Raw genomic sequence first — 18876 nt, 5'->3', positions numbered from 1 at the left:
CTGAGCTCAAAAGGCTAAAAAAGCTCATAAAACTGAGATTTTCAATTTTACATATAAACTCAGCTTTTCTAAGCTTTTTTTCCCCGGAAGCTATGCGAGAAATTTGCTGTTTGTTTGAGCTTCTGGCTTTCTGGAAAGCTGCCCATGAGCTCAAACAAGCAGGTCCTAAGAAGGGTCCGTTGTTTATGTAGGCTGGCTGAAGCTGTAAAGGTCTGTTGTTTACGTAGGCTGGCTGAAGCTGTCCAGGTACGTCCAGGTAGAGCAACTAGCATGTATAGGCAGTGGCGCAATTTCGAGAATTACTTCAGCTCAAAGCATACAAGGTAACAATACGGAATAAAACCTAAACGACACGATGGAAACCCAATGCTAGACAGACCAAAGCACCAGGTTTTTAGTACAACTACATAGACGCTAAAAGGCATATGCCATAGTATTAATTTTATTCCCATGGTTGAGTTCCAGAAGTATTAGGGCACCCACAGACCACAGCGTCACGTGCTGAATTCGATGCTTCAAAGATCTTGTCATAAACGATGCTTGATTTTTAGTTTTGGTGCAGCGTACCACGGCTATTCACTGCACGTGAGCTTTGAGGGGCCGATCCATACTTCGTCCGTGCGAAGAAGACCTTTTCCTCTCCCTGATGCCGGAGCGACGGACGCGTGCTCCCTCGGCCCCTCCGGCCGAACGCGTGCCACCTTCGTCTTGGCGTGGTGGCTTCCAGAACCCGAGCGGAGAGCGCCGCCTCTGCCATCGGGTCCCAGTGCCTGGTAGCCCCGTCTGCCAGTGACAAACGGGTCCGAGCAAGAGCAGCAACGCAGCGGAGGGAGGAGCATCCGGGAAGGGAAGAGATAATATCTCGGCGGCTGCCCAGGTGCTGCGCGCTGGTTTGCTGCGCTCCCGAGGGGCGCCAGGTGTCGGCGCGCTCGTCCGGCCCGGGGAGGCGACACTTGGGCTGGCTTTCGGCACGAGCCCGCCAGCAGCAGGAGGGAGATGGTGAGTAGAATAAGGAAACCCCCGGAAAGGTGGGCGCGAGCTGGCTGCTTGCTCCCTCGTACTACTAGCACTCGCGCAGGCGCTACGCGCACGCAGGCAGGTCCACCCAGGGCCTTAGGGTTTAACTGCCACGGCAAAGTGAGCAAATGACCACATGTATTAGAAGGTAACTTTTTTGTTTAAGGTCCACACGCTAGCTTGTAAAGCTTTGTAGAATTTTTCTTCTAGGTGTTTGAAACCTCGCCTTTTATTGTCTCTGGAAGAGAAGCGGTTTGATTTTGTTTTAGCCCTCCAAACTCCAAAGTATGTCAATCGGAATGGTAAGTATTGTTTTTTGATCTTCTTATTTTTCGTGACTCGCGCATACACCTATATCTATTTTAAATACCGACCATTTTCTTTGAAAAATGCTATCACTCTTGAATATCAATTGGTTGTAGTAGCTTTTTTATGGAGGATGGCAGCCGAATCCACTAAAAGATATTACTTTACGCAGTTTGGAACTCGCCATGTTACAACATTACGATATTATTATACCCAAGTCTCCCTCATGCATCTCTATGTACGATTTGAGGTTCCACGAAGTAGAAAGAGGGGATCCTTATTCTTCCAAAAAAATTGCTACATAATACACTAAAAAACATTGACAATTGTACAGTACTTCATCTGATAGGTGAGTTATTGCGTGGCAAGCTACACCATCGTAAAACAATGCATATAGGCAATAAGATATCTGATAAGATGACACCGTAAGATTTCTTACTGCATGCTTATTAGAAGGCGTTGTACTAATGCAATACAGTTATGATAAATTATTGGAACCAATTTCACATTTCATGCCACAAAATATAGCCGAAGTGCATTTTCATGTCAATAAAGTTAAAAGCGTGTTGCCATAGTCATCATTCATGCTAAGTCTTGAACTTTGCCCTTTGGTCAGAAAATTAGAAAAGTGTACAAATAAAAACACTTCCTTGGTTCGCAAGGTAAAACACGCACGCACCCACGCCCACACTTCCTTATTCGTAACCGTCCGATCCCGATCGGACGCGGCGTGCGCCCCGCGGTGTACGCACCCCGTGGTCGCGGAGCCCCCTCCCGAAAGGTTCGTGCGCGTTCGCAAGAGTTCGTAACCATCTCGGCCTCCGCCTCGCCGTTCCACCCCATATAAGCCTCTCCGCCGCTCGCGGTCTCCAAAACAAGGCCACAAAGCCGCAACCGCCCACGCGCCGGACCGAACGCCAAGCGAGGGAGGGGGAGCGCAGAGCAGACGAGGCGATCTCATCCTGTGGATTCGCCTGCTCCATCGGTTGCATAGGCCGCCGCCGGGCGCCCGCGCGGCGCTCATCACGCCCGCCCCCCCACGCAGGTGCGATGCCTCTGCCGATGTCTTCGGTATTTTTTTTTTGTTGTAGCTGCAGTGATTTGGTTGGTTAAACCGAGGGTTCATCGTGGTTGGAGATCAGGGGATCTATCGGGATCGGTCCTTGCAAGATTTCGTCGATCTGTTCTCGTGACGATGCCCGGATTAGAATGGGTTTGTTGCGGTTTTCACCTGATGGAATGATGTGTGCGTATCGCTTGTTTGGTCGCATTATAAATGGAAATGCTTGATTCGATTGCTAGATCGTTGAAATCTACGGTTCTTGGCCCCGGAGATCGTACCGTACAAACATGATCGGCGTCATTTTTAGATCATTTGTTTAGGAAAAAAATATAGATCAATTAGTGTTTGGCTATTGTTTTTTTCGCCTCTCGTTAGGCGATGAATTTATGCACGCTTATGTTCTACCAATTTGCGTGGATGGATTACGTGTCGTGATGTAGCGTGATCTGCACTGGATGGAGCGTCGACTGTGGGGATGTTCTTGTTCTGTTTATCTGACCAAGTCCTCCCTAGATTTTTGGACCAGTATAGGTTGTTTTGTCCTGATCCAACTTTGTGTTCTAAAACACGCGTGTGCTTGCTCTTGATGTCTGAAAAACATACGTACATGCCTGATTGTGTTGTGATGCCGGAGGATCTGCTCCTGACGGTGTTATTATAATTTTTCTGGTTGGCGGATGTTATATTTCTATGCATCTAGAGTTAGTCCTTGAATTTCCAAGAACGTTACGGCCGTCCAATCTGCTTCTTTTATTCTCCAATTATGCGTTTGTTTTTACTTTTTAGGTCTCTTTATGATATCTCTGTATCTAGTTTACATGACATGTTTAGTGAAACAGAAAGCCCTGGAATCTGGTTTGTTAGGTTTACACGTCAGCATGGATGTTGAAGCTAAGATATGCATGCACTTATGCTATTGGAATGAAAGAAAACTATTGTGTCCTTGTTTCTTATTTGTTTATGTGAATATTAAAATGATGCTGGCACCAATTTGCAATTAAGTTTCATACATGTAAAGGTCTTCTGGTTTCACATTATACCATTATTATGTATTTCTTTCTAATGAAAAGTTATAATATACAGTGCACTTATGCTCCACTATCAACTGTGGCTAAGATTTTACTCTATTGCTTGGTGCAAATTTCATCCTGCAGATTACAATTGCTTCTTCTATTGAAATATAAGATATATATTAGTTTTGTTCACCTCTGTTTTCACATAGAGAGAACCTTATAAATCTAAAACAATGTGTTAAGTGGATAAGCAATCTTTCAATAGCCATAAATCTGTTTATGTTGTGTTTGATGGATAGACCAGTGCCCACTTCTTGATTGATTTTTCTCTCTCTCTCCAGTACTCTCTGCTTGGCTTTTCCAACTGTTTTTTTACATGCATTTTTAGCAGCTTTGCTGGAGATGTTAGTTATCGGGTAGTTTGTCCTTGTTAAATCATTTTTACTGTTTTAGCTGTTTATTTCCATACGCATCAGCTGGTGCATTATTAATTATGTTCTGTCAAAGCTACTACACTCAAAATTGGCCTGGTTATATATAATTTTTTTTTGTGCGGCTTCATGGAAGATCCTGAAGGTCCTAAATATTTGTGATGTTGTCATTGATTGATTGAGTAGGACTATTGCAGCATTATGTCAGTAGCTATCATGTTTTCAACTGTATTTGACTTGCTGGTATTTTTTCTGACCTTCAGTTATCTGTCTTGTAGGTGAAGGTTAATCCTCAAACACTTCAAGATGGGCGAGGGACATGAAGCTGACAAGAACATTGAGATCTGGAGGGTCAAGAAATTAATCAAGGCGCTTGATGCTGCTAGGGGCAATGGCACTAGCATGATTTCTCTCATCATGCCGCCTCGTGACCAGATTTCACGTGTCACTAAGATGCTGGGTGATGAGTATGGAACTGCCTCGAACATCAAGAGCAGAGTCAACCGTCAGTCTGTCTTGGCTGCCATAACCTCAGCTCAACAGAGGTTGAAGCTTTACAATCGAGTTCCCCCCAATGGTTTAGTGCTTTATACTGGAACAATTGTCACTGATGATGGCAAAGAGAAGAAGGTAACCTTTGACTTTGAGCCATTTAGGCCCATTAACGCTTCCCTGTATCTCTGTGACAACAAGTTCCACACTGAGGCACTGAATGAGCTCCTGGCGTCTGATGATAAATTTGGTTTCATCGTCATGGATGGCAATGGAACATTGTATGGCACCCTGAGTGGCAACAGCAGGGAGGTTCTTTACAGGTTCAGTGTTGATCTCCCAAAGAAGCATGGGCGAGGAGGGCAATCTGCAGTCCGCTTTGCCCGCCTGCGCATGGAGAGGCGACACAATTACCTGCGCAAAGTTGCTGAGCTTGCGACACAGTACTTCATCAATCCTGCCACCAATCAGCCAAACATTGTTGGGCTTATTCTTGCTGGTTCTGCTGACTTCAAGACCGAACTGGGAAAATCAGAGATGTTTGATCCGCGTCTGCAGGCCAAGGTTCTCAAGATGATTGATGTGTCCTATGGAGGGGAAAGTGGCTTCAACCAAGCCATTGAGATATCTGCCGAGGTTCTTTCTAATGTTAAGTTTGTCCAAGAAAAGAAGCTGATCGGGAAGTACTTTGAGGAGATAAGCCAAGACACAGGAAAGTATGTCCTTGGTGTGGATGACACCATGACAGCCCTGGAAATGGGAGCGGTAGAGACACTGATTGTGTGGGAAAACCTTGATGTCAGGCGGTATGAACTAAAGAACAGCGCCACTGGAGAAACAGTTGTGAAGTATCTGAACACCACACAGGAGGCTGATCAGCGCAACTTCACTGATGAGGCAACATCCGGAGATCTTGAGGTCATCGACAACACGCTACTGCTGGAGTGGTTTGCTGAGAACTACCACCAGTTTGGCTGCTCGCTGGAGTTTGTCACCAACAAGTCCCAGGAAGGTTCTCAGTTCTGCCGGGGATTTGGCGGGATTGGTGGGATCCTCCGCTACCCAGCTGATGTCACTGCCTTCCAGGAAGGTGATGACTTGTCTGACGGGGAGTATGACGAAGACTTTGAATAGCAATCAACCGAAACTCAAGTGAACGCGGTCCGAGAGGAGCCTGTGCTGGCCCGGGCCGCGCCGGGACGGGATGACCCTGAAACATCCAAACGATCGGTGCAAGGAAACCATGGTCAGTACTATTCATAGAAGAACTAGTTACTTCTTTTCGTTCTTCATGTTCTATTGGTTGTTTCTCTGACGCTTGCATCTTTTACTTCCAGGAGGAGCTGGTGGAGGGAAGAAGGTCTAAGCAACTAGAATCTGCAAGCATGGTGACATTAGTGCTTTGGAGATGGTGTCTTGCTCTGTTGATCCGAGCTTGGAGTCTGGTGATGTTACTACGAAGCAGACATGGATGGTGGTGCCTTCTGAGTTCTGATGATGCTCCATGAGGAGAGATTATTAGTATAATCTACTATTGTCTTCTCAGTAATGAGTCAGTGTCAGTGCAGTATGGTCAATAAATTTCAGGTGAGAAACGCTAGTTCGCGTGGTCTCGTTGTCTGGTATGAGCTGCTTCATTGCCGATGCAGCTGGTTTTTATTTCCTGAACTGAGGTCGTGGTGTGTTTGAACTTGTCATGGTGTGCTACACAGGGGTCTCTGCATTGCAACGCTTATGACGTGCATGGTATCTATTAAGTGAACCAGTCTTACTATTTTATTGATCGTGCCCGTGTTATTATTTCGAAAATAGTATGGTCCTGCTTACAGTATTTATTTGCAGTTTCTCGTGAATTCTGTACCTCTTTGGATGCACTGCAATTGAAATCCTACAGGAGTGTAGAACACAAGAAAGCTACAAAATATGTGTGTGGATGCCACATCGAAATAACACAGTGTACAAATGAAAGAGAGTATGAGGTTCTTATTTGGATGCCACACAGGAGTAACACAATATACAAATGAAAGAAAGTATGAGATTCTTATTTTTCTCGATAACTCATGGAAGAGCCCATTCCATAGGAAATTTAAAGAAATTCTTAGAATTCAATCCTTTATTAAAAAGGACTTGTAGAGAAAAAATCTATAGAAATTGGTCATCCAAAACTTCTATATTTTCCCTTCCTTCCAAAGAGGGTCCACGAGGAAGGAGAGACCAACAAAGAGAACAGAGAACAGGCGAGGGAAGCGACCAAGGGCAAGGCCCAAACAAACGCAGATAGGGCTGCTTTGATAGCTTTCGCAAGCCAGGGGCCGACGGTAGTGAAGTGCGGGCAGGCTGAGAAAAAAAGACGCTGCCAAGGCTTGGGCAACTGCCAACACCAATGTTGCCGGAGTTGGACCGAGCCACAGTCACCGCTAGACAGCGTCTCAGTTCGGGTTGGTCCTTTACCTTTTGGGAAATGGCTTAGTTCAGGTGACCAGCCTTTACAGCCTAAATGCTGTGCGTGGACACTGTACAACCATTTGATTTGAGACAGCAACACTGAGTATAGATCATCATGTATATACCAGCTGATTCTGAGCTGTATTGTAGCTCTCTTGTTGTTCTACGTAGCGGCACCTTTTTAATACAGATGCTTTATTTTCCTGGATTGCAATCTTTAAGTCATTTTGAGTATGGGAAAAAGCCTTGGCGCATTTTACGGCATATTGTGTTTCATAAAGTCAAAAAAAATGAAACGCAAGTGTACAGAAATTACTATTAGCAGTCTTGGAAAAGGTTCCTGATGAATAGTTTCTTGATGCCCATTGAATTTGCATGATCTAGGGGCTGTTTGGTTCTCCAAAGGTTTATTTTAAACCCCGTCACATCGGATATTTTGGATGCTACTTAGAAATATTAAACGTAGATTAATGATAAAATAAATTACATAACCTTTAGACTTATTCGCGAGACGACTCTATTAAATCTAATTAATATATGATTAGCCTATGTGATGTTACAGTAAACATGTGCTAATCGTACGTGCGGAGTATGCTTCTGTATCCAGGAGATCGACTCGACAGCCGTGTGGGCCTGACGTGCCAAGGGCGGGAGAAATTTCAAGCGGCCCACGTGAAGTGTGGGCCCATTCGAGTCCACTTACATGCAATTCTAGGGCAGGGCCGGCCGGCAAGCTCTCCCACGGCCTCCTTCGCACTTGCCGCCGGGCCCCTCTCCTACACAATTGAAGCGTGTGCTCGACGACCTTTCTTCTCCTACTCCTGCAGTCTTGCTGCTTACCTATCTTATATATCGCATTTTCCAAAATATATCTGAATGAAGATAGCAATTTTGTGAAAATATTTTTTTCATACAAATCTACTTTACTTGTGACTGGATGTACGAGTCCGTTTGATCCTGAGTCCATTTTAAAGTGCGTGTAGTCAAATTGTAAAAACTTTTGTAGTGGTATTATGCACAAAATACCACATTTTTCCATAGAAAATGTTTTAACTATATTTGTCACTGGAATTACATTCTAACTATTGTATGTTTCTCGTGTGGTCTCCTTTTATGTAATAGTAACCTTGCGTAAAACTGCTATTGCTTCTCCTTCTTAAATGAATTGAAATGGCAGTGCTCCTGCCGCGTATTTTAAAAAAAGATGTATAACAGAGATTCTAATGATACTCAGACTGACTATAGAAAAGAGAATCTAGCTAGGAAACTCTTCCCACAAGCATCCACAGGGTTGAACAGTGCAAAGTTGAACCCTCCATGTACGGACTTTAAGCTCCACTGATAAGAATTTTACCGTTTCTACTTATGTAACAGACATACGCTGGGTGCTGATGATACATTGTCACATTTAGGGTATATGTGCCATCACGTAGTAGTGTACGTGCCGTCAAGAGGCTATGTGACTTGGGTTTAATGTATACGTCCCTCTGCAGTACTGCAGAAGAGGCTTGTTCAATGTACATGCCCTAAATGTAAGGATATTATTTGTGAATAATGAGTAGACCATCATGTGGAGTCTATATATTATGACTTCAGTAATTGTTTTGCAGTGTAGAACTAGTTTGTATTTTCCCACCAATTGTCCAATACTGTCCACCTTATATTCATAATTATGGAAACGGTTTAAAAATGCAATGGCAACAAGTAACTAGAACAGAAGAAAACCAAAATGACTAAAGACATGACAGATTGAGAAACAAGGCATTTTTTACAATAAAAATCATAGTTCTCACGTGCAAATCCTATGAAATTCCTATCTTCTGAAATTGCATTACTTCAGCATGTCGAATAGACCTCTCAAAGTTGAAGCATATCAGTGTTATATCTATCCTTTTGAGGCCTTTTACCATGAGATTGTAGCTTATTTGAAAGTAATTCGAAGAAAGTTGCCCCTCAGATGAAAACGAACTGGTTCTTGGATGTCAAATCCAGCATACTAAAAGTGGCCATCCACTAATATCGACAATGGTGGCCCCATCCACTGATCTTGTAGTAGTGTGTAGGGGACTCCTGCTGGGACTGGGCGCTGAGCCTCCTGGCCATGGACAGCCCGGACCAAAACAGCGAAGGAACAACTCCTGAAAGCATGTAGATGCAGATCATGTCACCTTTGCGAAATGCGATTGTGACGCATGTGATGGATTAGGGAATCTAATCTCCATCCTGTCCTCTGGAGTCAACCTCCATGCGGAGAACGAGAGGTAGTCGCCTTTAAAGAGATGGAGGCATCCCCATTTTATTTTATTTTTCTTTTTGAAGAAAGAAACACACCGATTTGAAAACATATTTACTTCATAAAGTTATCTTCTTCGCAATATGTGATTCTGGCGTAAAACAGCATGTGTAAATCTCTTACATATATACTAGTATAGTTTTACTAGAATTTTCAAACATACAATGACAGAAACTAGTGGTTGCTGTTAGGTTTTCATGAATATGTCAATGTCCAAAGCAACACTTATTTGTTGATCCCCACATGTAAATAGTGACAGATCAATGATCAGTGACAACACCTAAGACTCCGCTAGGAGGATAAGCAATTGTTTTCTTGGGTTAGTGTGAACAATTCATATTAATCATCTACCCATGGAGAGTAGTAGCAATGGAAATATACTGTCCACATTAGTTGATAAGTGAAGGACCAAAAACATAAAGCAAGTCCTTTCTTTTCAAAAAGAAAGTGACTCAAGTGCTGATCTATTGCATAAGAAAAAAAATATTTGCAGATAACTTATAGAAAATTACCTTTCGTTTTCCTGAAAAAGCTTTTAGTCTCTTTGGCAGCTCCATCCATTTGCTGTCAAGATAGAGCAGAAAAGGAAAGCCCAGTACATGAAGTCGTTCCTTGATAGTAACATGATAGGTACTTCCGGTACCAATTATAGATCATCCTAGATTTTGCGTGCATGTGTTTAGGAAGCAGATGAAAAGACTTTTTTGATGCGAACCCATTAGGGTTTGTTTCTGATCTTTCAATGAGAGGCGTGGGATAATTCGATTGATGGAGGAGATGACGTTCACAGTCCGACTACAGTCATCCAAGTATGTTGCGCCTTAGCAACTGATACACCACCTCCTATGGTTGCCGCGATCTTGTGGAGCATGACACCTGGCCACCAGGGTACTCGTCCTGCAATCAATCAAAGAACTAGCAAGAACAAGTAGAACAAGTACTGAAAATATGAGATGTAATTGAAAGTCTCAGACTGAATCTCAAATATGGTAGGATTCCGAAAACAAGTAGACGGATGGCTGGATCAGCACAGGCGCCTACAAGGAAGTAGCAAAAGCTAAACTTGCATATAACAAAATCCGAATATTCTTAGCGGCGGCTAAAGGTTATAAGGAAGTGGGAGAACGACCATAAGGGTGCTGGGGTCGTATCCCAACCGTAGGACCCATCCGAATTAGACTCAACTTATACACGGTCTATTGGGCTAAAATAGGGTGACACATCACCGTGGCTAAAAAGGACTCTATAGTAAATCGACGACTGCGGTTGACTCCGAACAGATATGGAGGTGATTCCGGATCCGTTGGAAAGTAGATTTGATAATAAGCTTTTCAGAAAGTACTTGAATGACCAAAACAGAATCCGGATGAAGTCGTTGCGGCCATCACAAGTCGTGTCTGTCCTGCAGTCCGAATCCATCCTACGTGATGCCTATTCCCCTTTGATCCAATCTATTGATCCAATCCATTGTTCCTGAGTAAAACAAGAGTGCACGTATCACTATTGTCAAAATCTGATGAACCTGAGCTTAAGAGTGAACTTACTTATAAACCGATGAGCACGAGCGTGAGGAATAGGATCAAGTGGTGTTGGCGAAGTAGATACTAGTATAGGTGTGGATGTATTATTGGTTGCGATGTCCTCATCATCCTCACCTTCTTCCATTTGAGTCGTCCTCGACTCAAGCTCATCGTCCTCTTCCAAATATGGCTTCAAATCTGCAATGTTAAATATGGGACTAACCCCAAAATCTACGGGCAGATCTAGCTTATATGCATTATCATTAATTCACTCTGCCACTTTAAACGGTCCATCAGCCCGAGGTATCAATTTAGACTTTCTCAAAGCAGGAAACCTATCCTTTCTCAAGTGCAACCAAACTAATTCACCAGGTTCAAAAATTAATTGCTTTCTATCTTTATCACTAGTAAGCTCATATTTAGAATTCATGCGCTCTATGTTTTCTTTAGTTGTTTCATGCAGTTTTAACATTAGTTCAGCATGTTGCTTAGCATCAAAGTTCAATTTTTCAGAACTGGGCAAAAGCATTTAATCAATAGGAGCACCATGTATAAAATCATAAACAATTTCAAAGAGGCACATCTCTGTAGTAGAATGCATGGAACGATTATAAGCAAACTCAACATGAGGCAAACATTCTTCCCACAACTTAATTTTTTTCTTTAAAATAGCTCTTAATATGGTAGACAAGGTTCCATTAACAACTTCAGTTTGACCATCTGTTTGGAGATGGCAAGTGGTAGAAAATAGAAGTTTAGTTCCCAATTGTGCCCATAAAGTTCTTCAAAAGTGGCTAAAAAATTTGGCATCGCGATCAGAAATAATTGTGTTTGGCATACCATGCAAACGAACAATTTCTCGAAAGAACAAATCAGCAACATGTGTAGCATCATTAGTTTTATGACATGGTATAAAGTATGCCATCTTAGAAAATCTATCCACAACCACAAAAACGCTATCACGTCCCTTTCTAGTTCTAGACAATCCCAACATGAAATCCATAGAAATATCCTCCCAAGGAGCACTAGGAACTGGTAAAGACATATACAAACCATGCGGGTTTAATCGTGACTTAGCTTTTTGACATTTAGTGCAACGTGCAACAAATCGCTCCACATCTCTTCTCATTTTTGGCCAAAAGAAATAACCAGTAAGTACATCCTCTATCTTCTTTGCTCCAAAATACCCCATCAAGCCACCTCCATGTGCTTTCTATAACAACAACAAACAAATGGAGCTAGCTAGAATGCATAGCTTGTTAGCTCGAAATACAAACCCATCATTGACAACGAATTTCTTCCATACTTTTCCATCCTTATAATGCAGCAAAACATCCTTAAAATCAGCATCATTCACATATTGTGTTTTAATTGTGCCCAATCTAAAAATCTTGCAATCAAGTTGTGTCAGCAAAGTATATCGCCTAGACAAAGTATCAGCAATGACGTTCTCTTTCGCTTTCTTGTGTTTGATGACATAAGGAAAAGGTTCAATAAATTCAAACCACTTAGCATGTCTATGGTTCAATTTTCCTTAACTACGAATATGCTTCAAAGATTCATGATCAGAATGTATAGGGTCACAAATAATACTGCCATATTTCTAATGTGCACACAAGAGCATGCAATTCCTTATTATAAGTAGAATAATTCAGAACAAGTCCGCTCAATTTCTTAAAATATGCAACAGGTTTACCATCTTGTAACAGAACACCATCCAAACCAATTCCACTAGCATCACATTGAAGCTCAAAGATCTTATTAAAATCAGAAAGTTGGAGGAGAGGTGCATGTGTCAACTTATCTTTCAACATAGTGAACGCATTCTCTTGTGTGGTGCCCTAAGAAAAGGGCACCCCCTTCTTCGTAAGCACATTAAATGGTGCATCAATGGTGCTGAAATCTTTCACAAAGCGACGATAGAACCCAGCAAGTCCTAGAAAACTCCGCACCTGTGTGATGGTCTTCGGTACAGGACATCCCTGAATAGCTTCCACCTTGGCTTGATCAACTTCAATTCCCCATGGAGTGACGACATAGCTAAGAAAAGATACTCGATCTGTGCAAAATGCGCACTTCTCAAGGTTTTCAAATAAACGCATGTCACGTAAAGCATTAAAAACAGCACGTAAATGATCAAGATGTGCCTCCATGGATTTGCTGTAAATCAATATATCATCAAAGTAGACAACAACAAATTTTTCAATGAAAGCACGCAGAACCTCGTTCATTAATCGCATGAACGTACTAGGTGCATTAGTTAACCCAAAAAGGCATGATTAGTCACTCATATAACCGGAACTTATTTTTGAAAGTAGTTTTCCATTCATCTTCCAATTTCATACGAATCTGGTGGTACCCACTACGCAAATCAACTTTGGTAAACACAACAGCACCACTCAATTCATCAAGCATATCATCCAAACGTGGAATAGAATGTCTATATCGAATTGTGATATTATTAATAGCTCTACAATCAACACACATATGCTATGTTCCATCTTTCTTGGACACTAAAATAACCGGAACAGCACAAGAATAATGGACTCACGTACATAACTTTTATCGAGTAGTTCTTGCATTTGTCGCTGAATCTCTTTAGTTTCTTCCAGATTGGTCCTGTACGGCGCACGGTTGGGCAACGATGCACCTAGAATTAGATCAATTTGGTGCTCAGTCCCTCGTATTGGTGGCAGCCCCGCTGGTATTTCACACTGAAACACATCAGAATACTCATGCAAAATGTTAGTGACAGCAGGGGATAAGGAGCGCTACATATCGTGAATGGAAATCAAAGCATTTTTGCACACCAAAGCATAGGCAAGGGAAGTGGTAGCAATCAATTCATTAATAACAAGTAAGCAAGTTCCTTTCAATCGTATCTCATCTTTCTTATTAGCATCCGACTTGACAATTTTGTTGTTCTCACTTTTAGCTTTGGCAGCTCTAGCAATATCATCACACGCAATAGCTTCAGAAGACATAGGCAGCAACACAATTTTCTTATCATGGTGCAAGAGCGAAAACTGATTTGATCTACCATGATGCACACAATCCGTATCAAATTGCCAAGATCTACCGAGCAGAATATGACAAGCTTGCATAGACACAACATCGTACTCAACAACATCATGATATGATCCGATTGTAAAATTAATGCGCACCAGTCTCGTTACCTTAGCCTTACCACCGTTGTTTAGCCATTGAATGTGATACGGAAATGGGTGTGGTTTGGTGCTGAGTGCAAGCTTCTCCACCATATCGCTGCTAGCTAAATTGTTGTAGCTACCTCCATCAATAATCATACGACAGGAACGCTCTTTAATGACACACTTGGTTTGGAACAGCGCGTGTCGCTGATTTTGCTCCGACTTCTCCATTTGTGCACTAAGCACATGCTGCACAATAAGACTCTCGTAGTGTTCAGCGTCACCTGCATCAATATGCTCTTCTGGTGTTCCCTCGTTACCTGCATGGTCAGCAGCGAACAAAGCAAGTGTATCTTCATCAAAATCACTAGCGGTGGAATACGCACCATCATCTTTGACCACCAAAACGCGCTTACTAGGATAGTCACGCTGCACGTGCCAAAAGCCCTTGCAACGATGACACTGGACATCTCTTGTTCTACCCGTGGATGCAATCGAGGAAGCATTAGCGGCTGGTTCCTAGACAGTCTTGGTTGCTGAAGTGGTGGGAGGAGCACGTGGCTTGTCGTTGGATGGAGAAGATGGTGCTGCATGACTCGGTGAAGGAATTGATATAGGTGCACGTCCGTCCATAAAAGTACTCATGCGTGGCTACCATGAGGTAGATTTACCTACGGAAATATTAGGTGTGGTACTAGCATGTCGTCCTTACACTTCACTTTCAGCTTTACAAGCAAGATGAAACAAACGGGTTACGTTAGTATAATCTTTATAAGTAAGAATGTCCTGAATTTCTCGATTTAACTCCCCCAAAAATCTAGCCATGACAGGTTCCCCACCCTCCACTAAATTACAACGTAGCACAAATATTTGCAATTCCTAATAATATTCTTCTACACTTTTAGTGCCCTGTCTCAATTGTTGTAACTTATGTAACATATCACGTGCATAGTCTAGCCCGCATGACCCATTTTAAAGCATTCCAAGTTTATGGCATGTCATCAATATTTTTCTTGCCATATTCTATCCACTAAAGAGAGGCAAAATCAGTGAACTCACTACTAGCAGCCCCAACATGTGCATTCTTAGTAAAATCATGGTATGCAAACTTTTGATCAACAGCAATTTTTAAAGTAATGTATGCATCAGCGTAATATGTACCATCAAAAAGAGATATATTAAATTTAATCTTGCTGAAAGCATCATTATTGTTGTGTACCTCACGTCGGCGAAAACCACCCATACCTCTACGATTAGTACGTAGCCGTCGGCGATGGTGAATGTCTCGTTCATCTTGTTCAGTATCAACAATATATTCATCCTCCCAATCATCATGCTGCTCGTTGGTCTTCGCATGGAGCTCATCAAAATGCTGCAAAAGAGCAGCGAGACTCTTGTCAATATTGCCGACCGCTGTCTCCTGGCCCGTAAGTTTGGTGTTGGTGGTAATCTGCGTGGCCTCCAATTGTCCAATCTTATCATTCATCACCTGCATATCATTATCAATTCTCTCTATGTGCCGCTGCACTTGCCTTTCAAAATGTTTTATGATGCCCCTGGTACGTGGAGACTGCTGCAAGCTATGATCCTCCTCCTCGGAGCCTGCCATGGTGAGAAAAAACAAGGACAATATGAAAGAAGTAGTAAAAGCCCTACAGCTAATAGGGCCACTGCAAGTCGCTCACTCTCAACCTATTGCACAAGCTCTTCTCAACCTGTTGCACAAGCTCTTTCCAATTCTTACCTTACTGCCAGGAGGGAACGACAACTAACAAGTCCGCAACCGTGGAATGAAGTATATCGGTACTGCAGCAACAAGACCTGTATAGTTGTAGTCGAATATGTGGAGCTGTAGGTGGGCTGGAACAAGAAAGTACTAGCACCACGTTAGTCATAAAAGCAAGCTAAATAATCGTTCATGTGATACTGTGCTGGTCCTAGGTTAGACCGTGCTAGAGACGTGAGACTGGATACAAAGGAAGTCACAAAGCACCACCCCGAACAGAAGAGAAAAACAAACGCAATAAATTAGCCCCTTGCTTTTTTTTTTTCCTTTTTTTCACTTTTCTTCCTTTTCTTTTTTCTTTTTTTTAATTTTTTCAGGGAACCTCGAAAACAGATTTTATGAATAAAGGAATACAAGTGAGCAAGTCACCACACACTCTCTCTCTGGAGTAAGTCGAACATCTAAATATATATGTGAATGTGAAGTGTTATTGCCTCTATTGCACAGTTCGCACTCAGATTCAACCAGCACCGATTCTAACTTGGACTTGATAACAAGAAGGCACTCAGATTCGGCCAATCGAGAGATGAAAAGGCTACTCGAATTTAAGTCGGTCTTAACCAACACGCGCTTAACCAATTCCAAGTCGAACTTGACAGTCAAAGTGTATTCTGATTCGGCCAAAATAGTGATTAAAAAGGTAGCCTATGCGACCAAACGTGATAAGAACTCAAAACTCTAAAGGACTACAACTAAGACCAGCAACTCGACACAACCGATGCAACCGGAAACTCAACAAGCCCTAACTAAGCTGTATTAGTAAAGGCTCAAAAGGGTCTATAAGATTTCGGTGGGGGAAAAAATTTCTACTATTTTTGGCTTTTTCTGGAGTGTAGGAAATTAAAGAAAATGAAGGATTGGAAGTCTCTCACCGAACAACATTGCTCTGATTACCAACTGATGTGAACCCGCTCGGGTTTGTTCCTGATTTTTTGATGGGAGGCGTTGGATAACTCGATTGATGGAGGAGACGACGTTCACAGCCCGACTACAGTCTTCCAAGGATGCTGCGCCTTAGCAACCGATACACCACCTCCTATGGTTGCCGCGATCTTGTGGAGCGCGACACCTGGCCACTAGGCCACTCGTCCTGCAAGCAATCGAAGAACTAGCGAGAACAAGTAGAACAAGTACTGAAAATACAAGATGTAATTGAAGGTCTCAAACTGAATGTCAAATATGGTGGGGTTTCGAAAACAAGTAGATGGGCGGCTGGATCAGCACGCGCGCCTACAAGGAAGTAGTAAAAGATAAACTTGCATCTAACAAAATCCGAGTGTTCTTAACAACGGCTAAAGGTTATAAGGAAGTGGGAGAATGACCATAAGGATGCCGGGGTCGTATCCCAACCCTAGGACGCGTCCGAATTGGACTCAACTTGATACACAGCCTGTCAGAGGAATTCTCCAGCCGGGTGGCGGAAAGCACCCGCCTAATCCTAGTTAAGGATGGGTTTGGAGGAGACTTAGGAGTGCTCGATCGGTGGACAGATGAACACAGGAAGGACACGAAGATTTAGAGTGGTTCGGGCCGCCGGAGCGTAATACCCTACGTCCACTTTGGTGTTGTATTGGCTGCGTGAGCCTGAATGGAAAGCAGCATAAGCTTGTGTGTGTGCTATCTGGAACCTTTGTGAACCTTGTCCTCTAACGAGTACGTGCTCCCTTTTATAGTTCAAGGGAGGTGCTTACACTGGGTCCCGGCCAACAGGTCCCTACTCTATGTGATATGAAGATCTCCTTCTCCAGCCCCTTGTCACAGCCTTCTCGGTTGGGAAGATTTCATGCGTATCCACAACCCGGATACGGTCGTGTGCCATCCTGCAGACACAGTGATCGCTGTCAGTGTTACCCAACAGTGGTGCTGTGCTGCCACTGTTGGGTGAGAACCTGTCATGCGAAGGAGCAGCGCTGACCCACCGCGCCGTTGCCTCCGCGCGCACTGTTGCAGCGCACGCCTCAGCGCTCCTGTTACAGCCCATCATTACGCCGCGCGCGGCGCTGTGACGGGACTGCACGCCACTGGTGCACTGTTACGGTGATACGACGCGCCGCCTTGGAAAAGAGGCGGGCTTACCATGGTGTCAGCCTACCTGCCCCGCGTGTCAGGGGCAGGCCACACTTTTTGACTCGGGCGCGCCCGGCCCAGCTACTGCATTAAATGCTGGTAGGTGGGCTGGAGACCCGCGAAGGGCCTCCTGCCACACGCACGTGGCAGGGCCAGCCCCGCTCCCTCCGCAGGGGCGGCACGTGGCGGCACCGGACCCCTCCCCGGAGGGAGGGAGGTCCGGGCCCCAGAGGCCGGTTGGAGCGGTCTGGCCCGTGATGGTCCGGCCATCACACGTGGCGGCCCCGGACCTCCCTGGGGAGTCCGGGTCCGCGGGGGCTACCCGAGAGCTCCCTTGCCTCCCGTGGCATACGGAGGTCCTGGACCTCAGAGAGCTCGAGGAGGGTCCGGAGACCATGGTCCCAGCTGTCAGGCCTGAGCCGTACGCCACGTCACCCAGGAGACGTGGGAGGGGTCACGCATGGTAATACGCTAAGAGCCTGGACACCCTAGTAGAAGGTACCCCTATCTGTATGTACCGACACGGCCCATTGGGCCAAAATAGGGTGACGCAGCACCGTGGCTGAAAAGGGCTCTGTAGTAAATCAACGACTGCGGTTGACTCCGAACAGATATGGAGGTGATTCCGGATTCATTGGAAAGTAGATTTGATAAGCTTTACAGGAAGTACTTGAACAAATAAAATGGAATCCAGATGAAGTTGTGCGCGGCCGTCACAAGTCGTGGCTGTCCTGCAGTCCGAATCCAGCCTGCGCGATGCCTCTTCCCTTTTGATCCAATCCATTGTTCCTGAGTAAAACAAGAATGCACGTGTCTCCATTGTCAAAATCTGATGAACATGAGTTTAAGAGTGAACTTACTTGATGGGTAAGCCAACGAGCACGAGCGCGAGTAATAGGACCAAGTGGTATTGGCAAAGTAGATACTGGTGTAGGTGTGGATGTATCATTGGTGATGATGTCCTCGTCATTTCGCCCCTTCAGTTATTCACAGGTTAGGAATGATGGTTCATTCGCTCATTAGAGGGATATCATTTAGCAAATCCATAAGAGGAAGAAAAGGGTTTAAAATGCTGGGTCTAAAGTGACTTATAGAAGGAACTGGAGGGAGTGTAACTGGTTGCATCAGCAATACACATTCAACCGAAGATCTGGAAACCTAAAAAAAACACTTAAAGGAGGCAATACTTTCTGAACAATAATCAGCACAGCGTTTACTCACATTAGTTGCACATTAATGTATAATTAATGCCAAACACTTTTCTTTGTTGAGATTGCAAATTCAGTTTATAGAT

At 43.8% G+C, this 18876-nt stretch overlaps 1 protein-coding gene across 2 annotated transcripts; it reads left to right on the top strand.

The window, feature by feature from the left end:
- Positions 1–2182: 2182 nt before the first annotated feature.
- Positions 2183–6122, top strand: LOC112886398 (eukaryotic peptide chain release factor subunit 1-2-like). Of its 2 annotated transcripts, none has more exons than XM_025952295.1 (3): positions 2183–2368; positions 4109–5568; positions 5660–6122. In XM_025952295.1, exon 2 carries the CDS (start codon positions 4137–4139, stop codon positions 5454–5456), a length of 1320 nt encoding a protein of 439 aa, XP_025808080.1. In that variant the 5' UTR covers positions 2183–2368; positions 4109–4136; the 3' UTR covers positions 5457–5568; positions 5660–6122. The 2 variants fall into 2 exon arrangements, with proteins under 2 accessions (XP_025808080.1, XP_025808081.1); XM_025952296.1 differs by having other exon boundaries at positions 4094–5568.
- The last annotated feature ends 12754 nt before the right edge of the window (positions 6123–18876 follow it).

The sequence above is a fragment of the Panicum hallii genome, chromosome 3 (assembly GCF_002211085.1).
Source record: "Panicum hallii strain FIL2 chromosome 3, PHallii_v3.1, whole genome shotgun sequence".
Taxonomy (NCBI): domain Eukaryota; kingdom Viridiplantae; phylum Streptophyta; class Magnoliopsida; order Poales; family Poaceae; genus Panicum; species Panicum hallii.
The sequence above is the reverse complement of the archived record's forward strand: the minus strand, read 5'-3'. Positions and strand labels throughout refer to the sequence as shown.

Bases quoted from the DNA above. Each gene is read 5' to 3' on its own strand.
- LOC112886398 (XM_025952295.1), top strand. From the start codon at position 4,137: ATGGGCGAGGGACATGAAGCTGACAAGAACATTGAGATCTGGAGGGTC.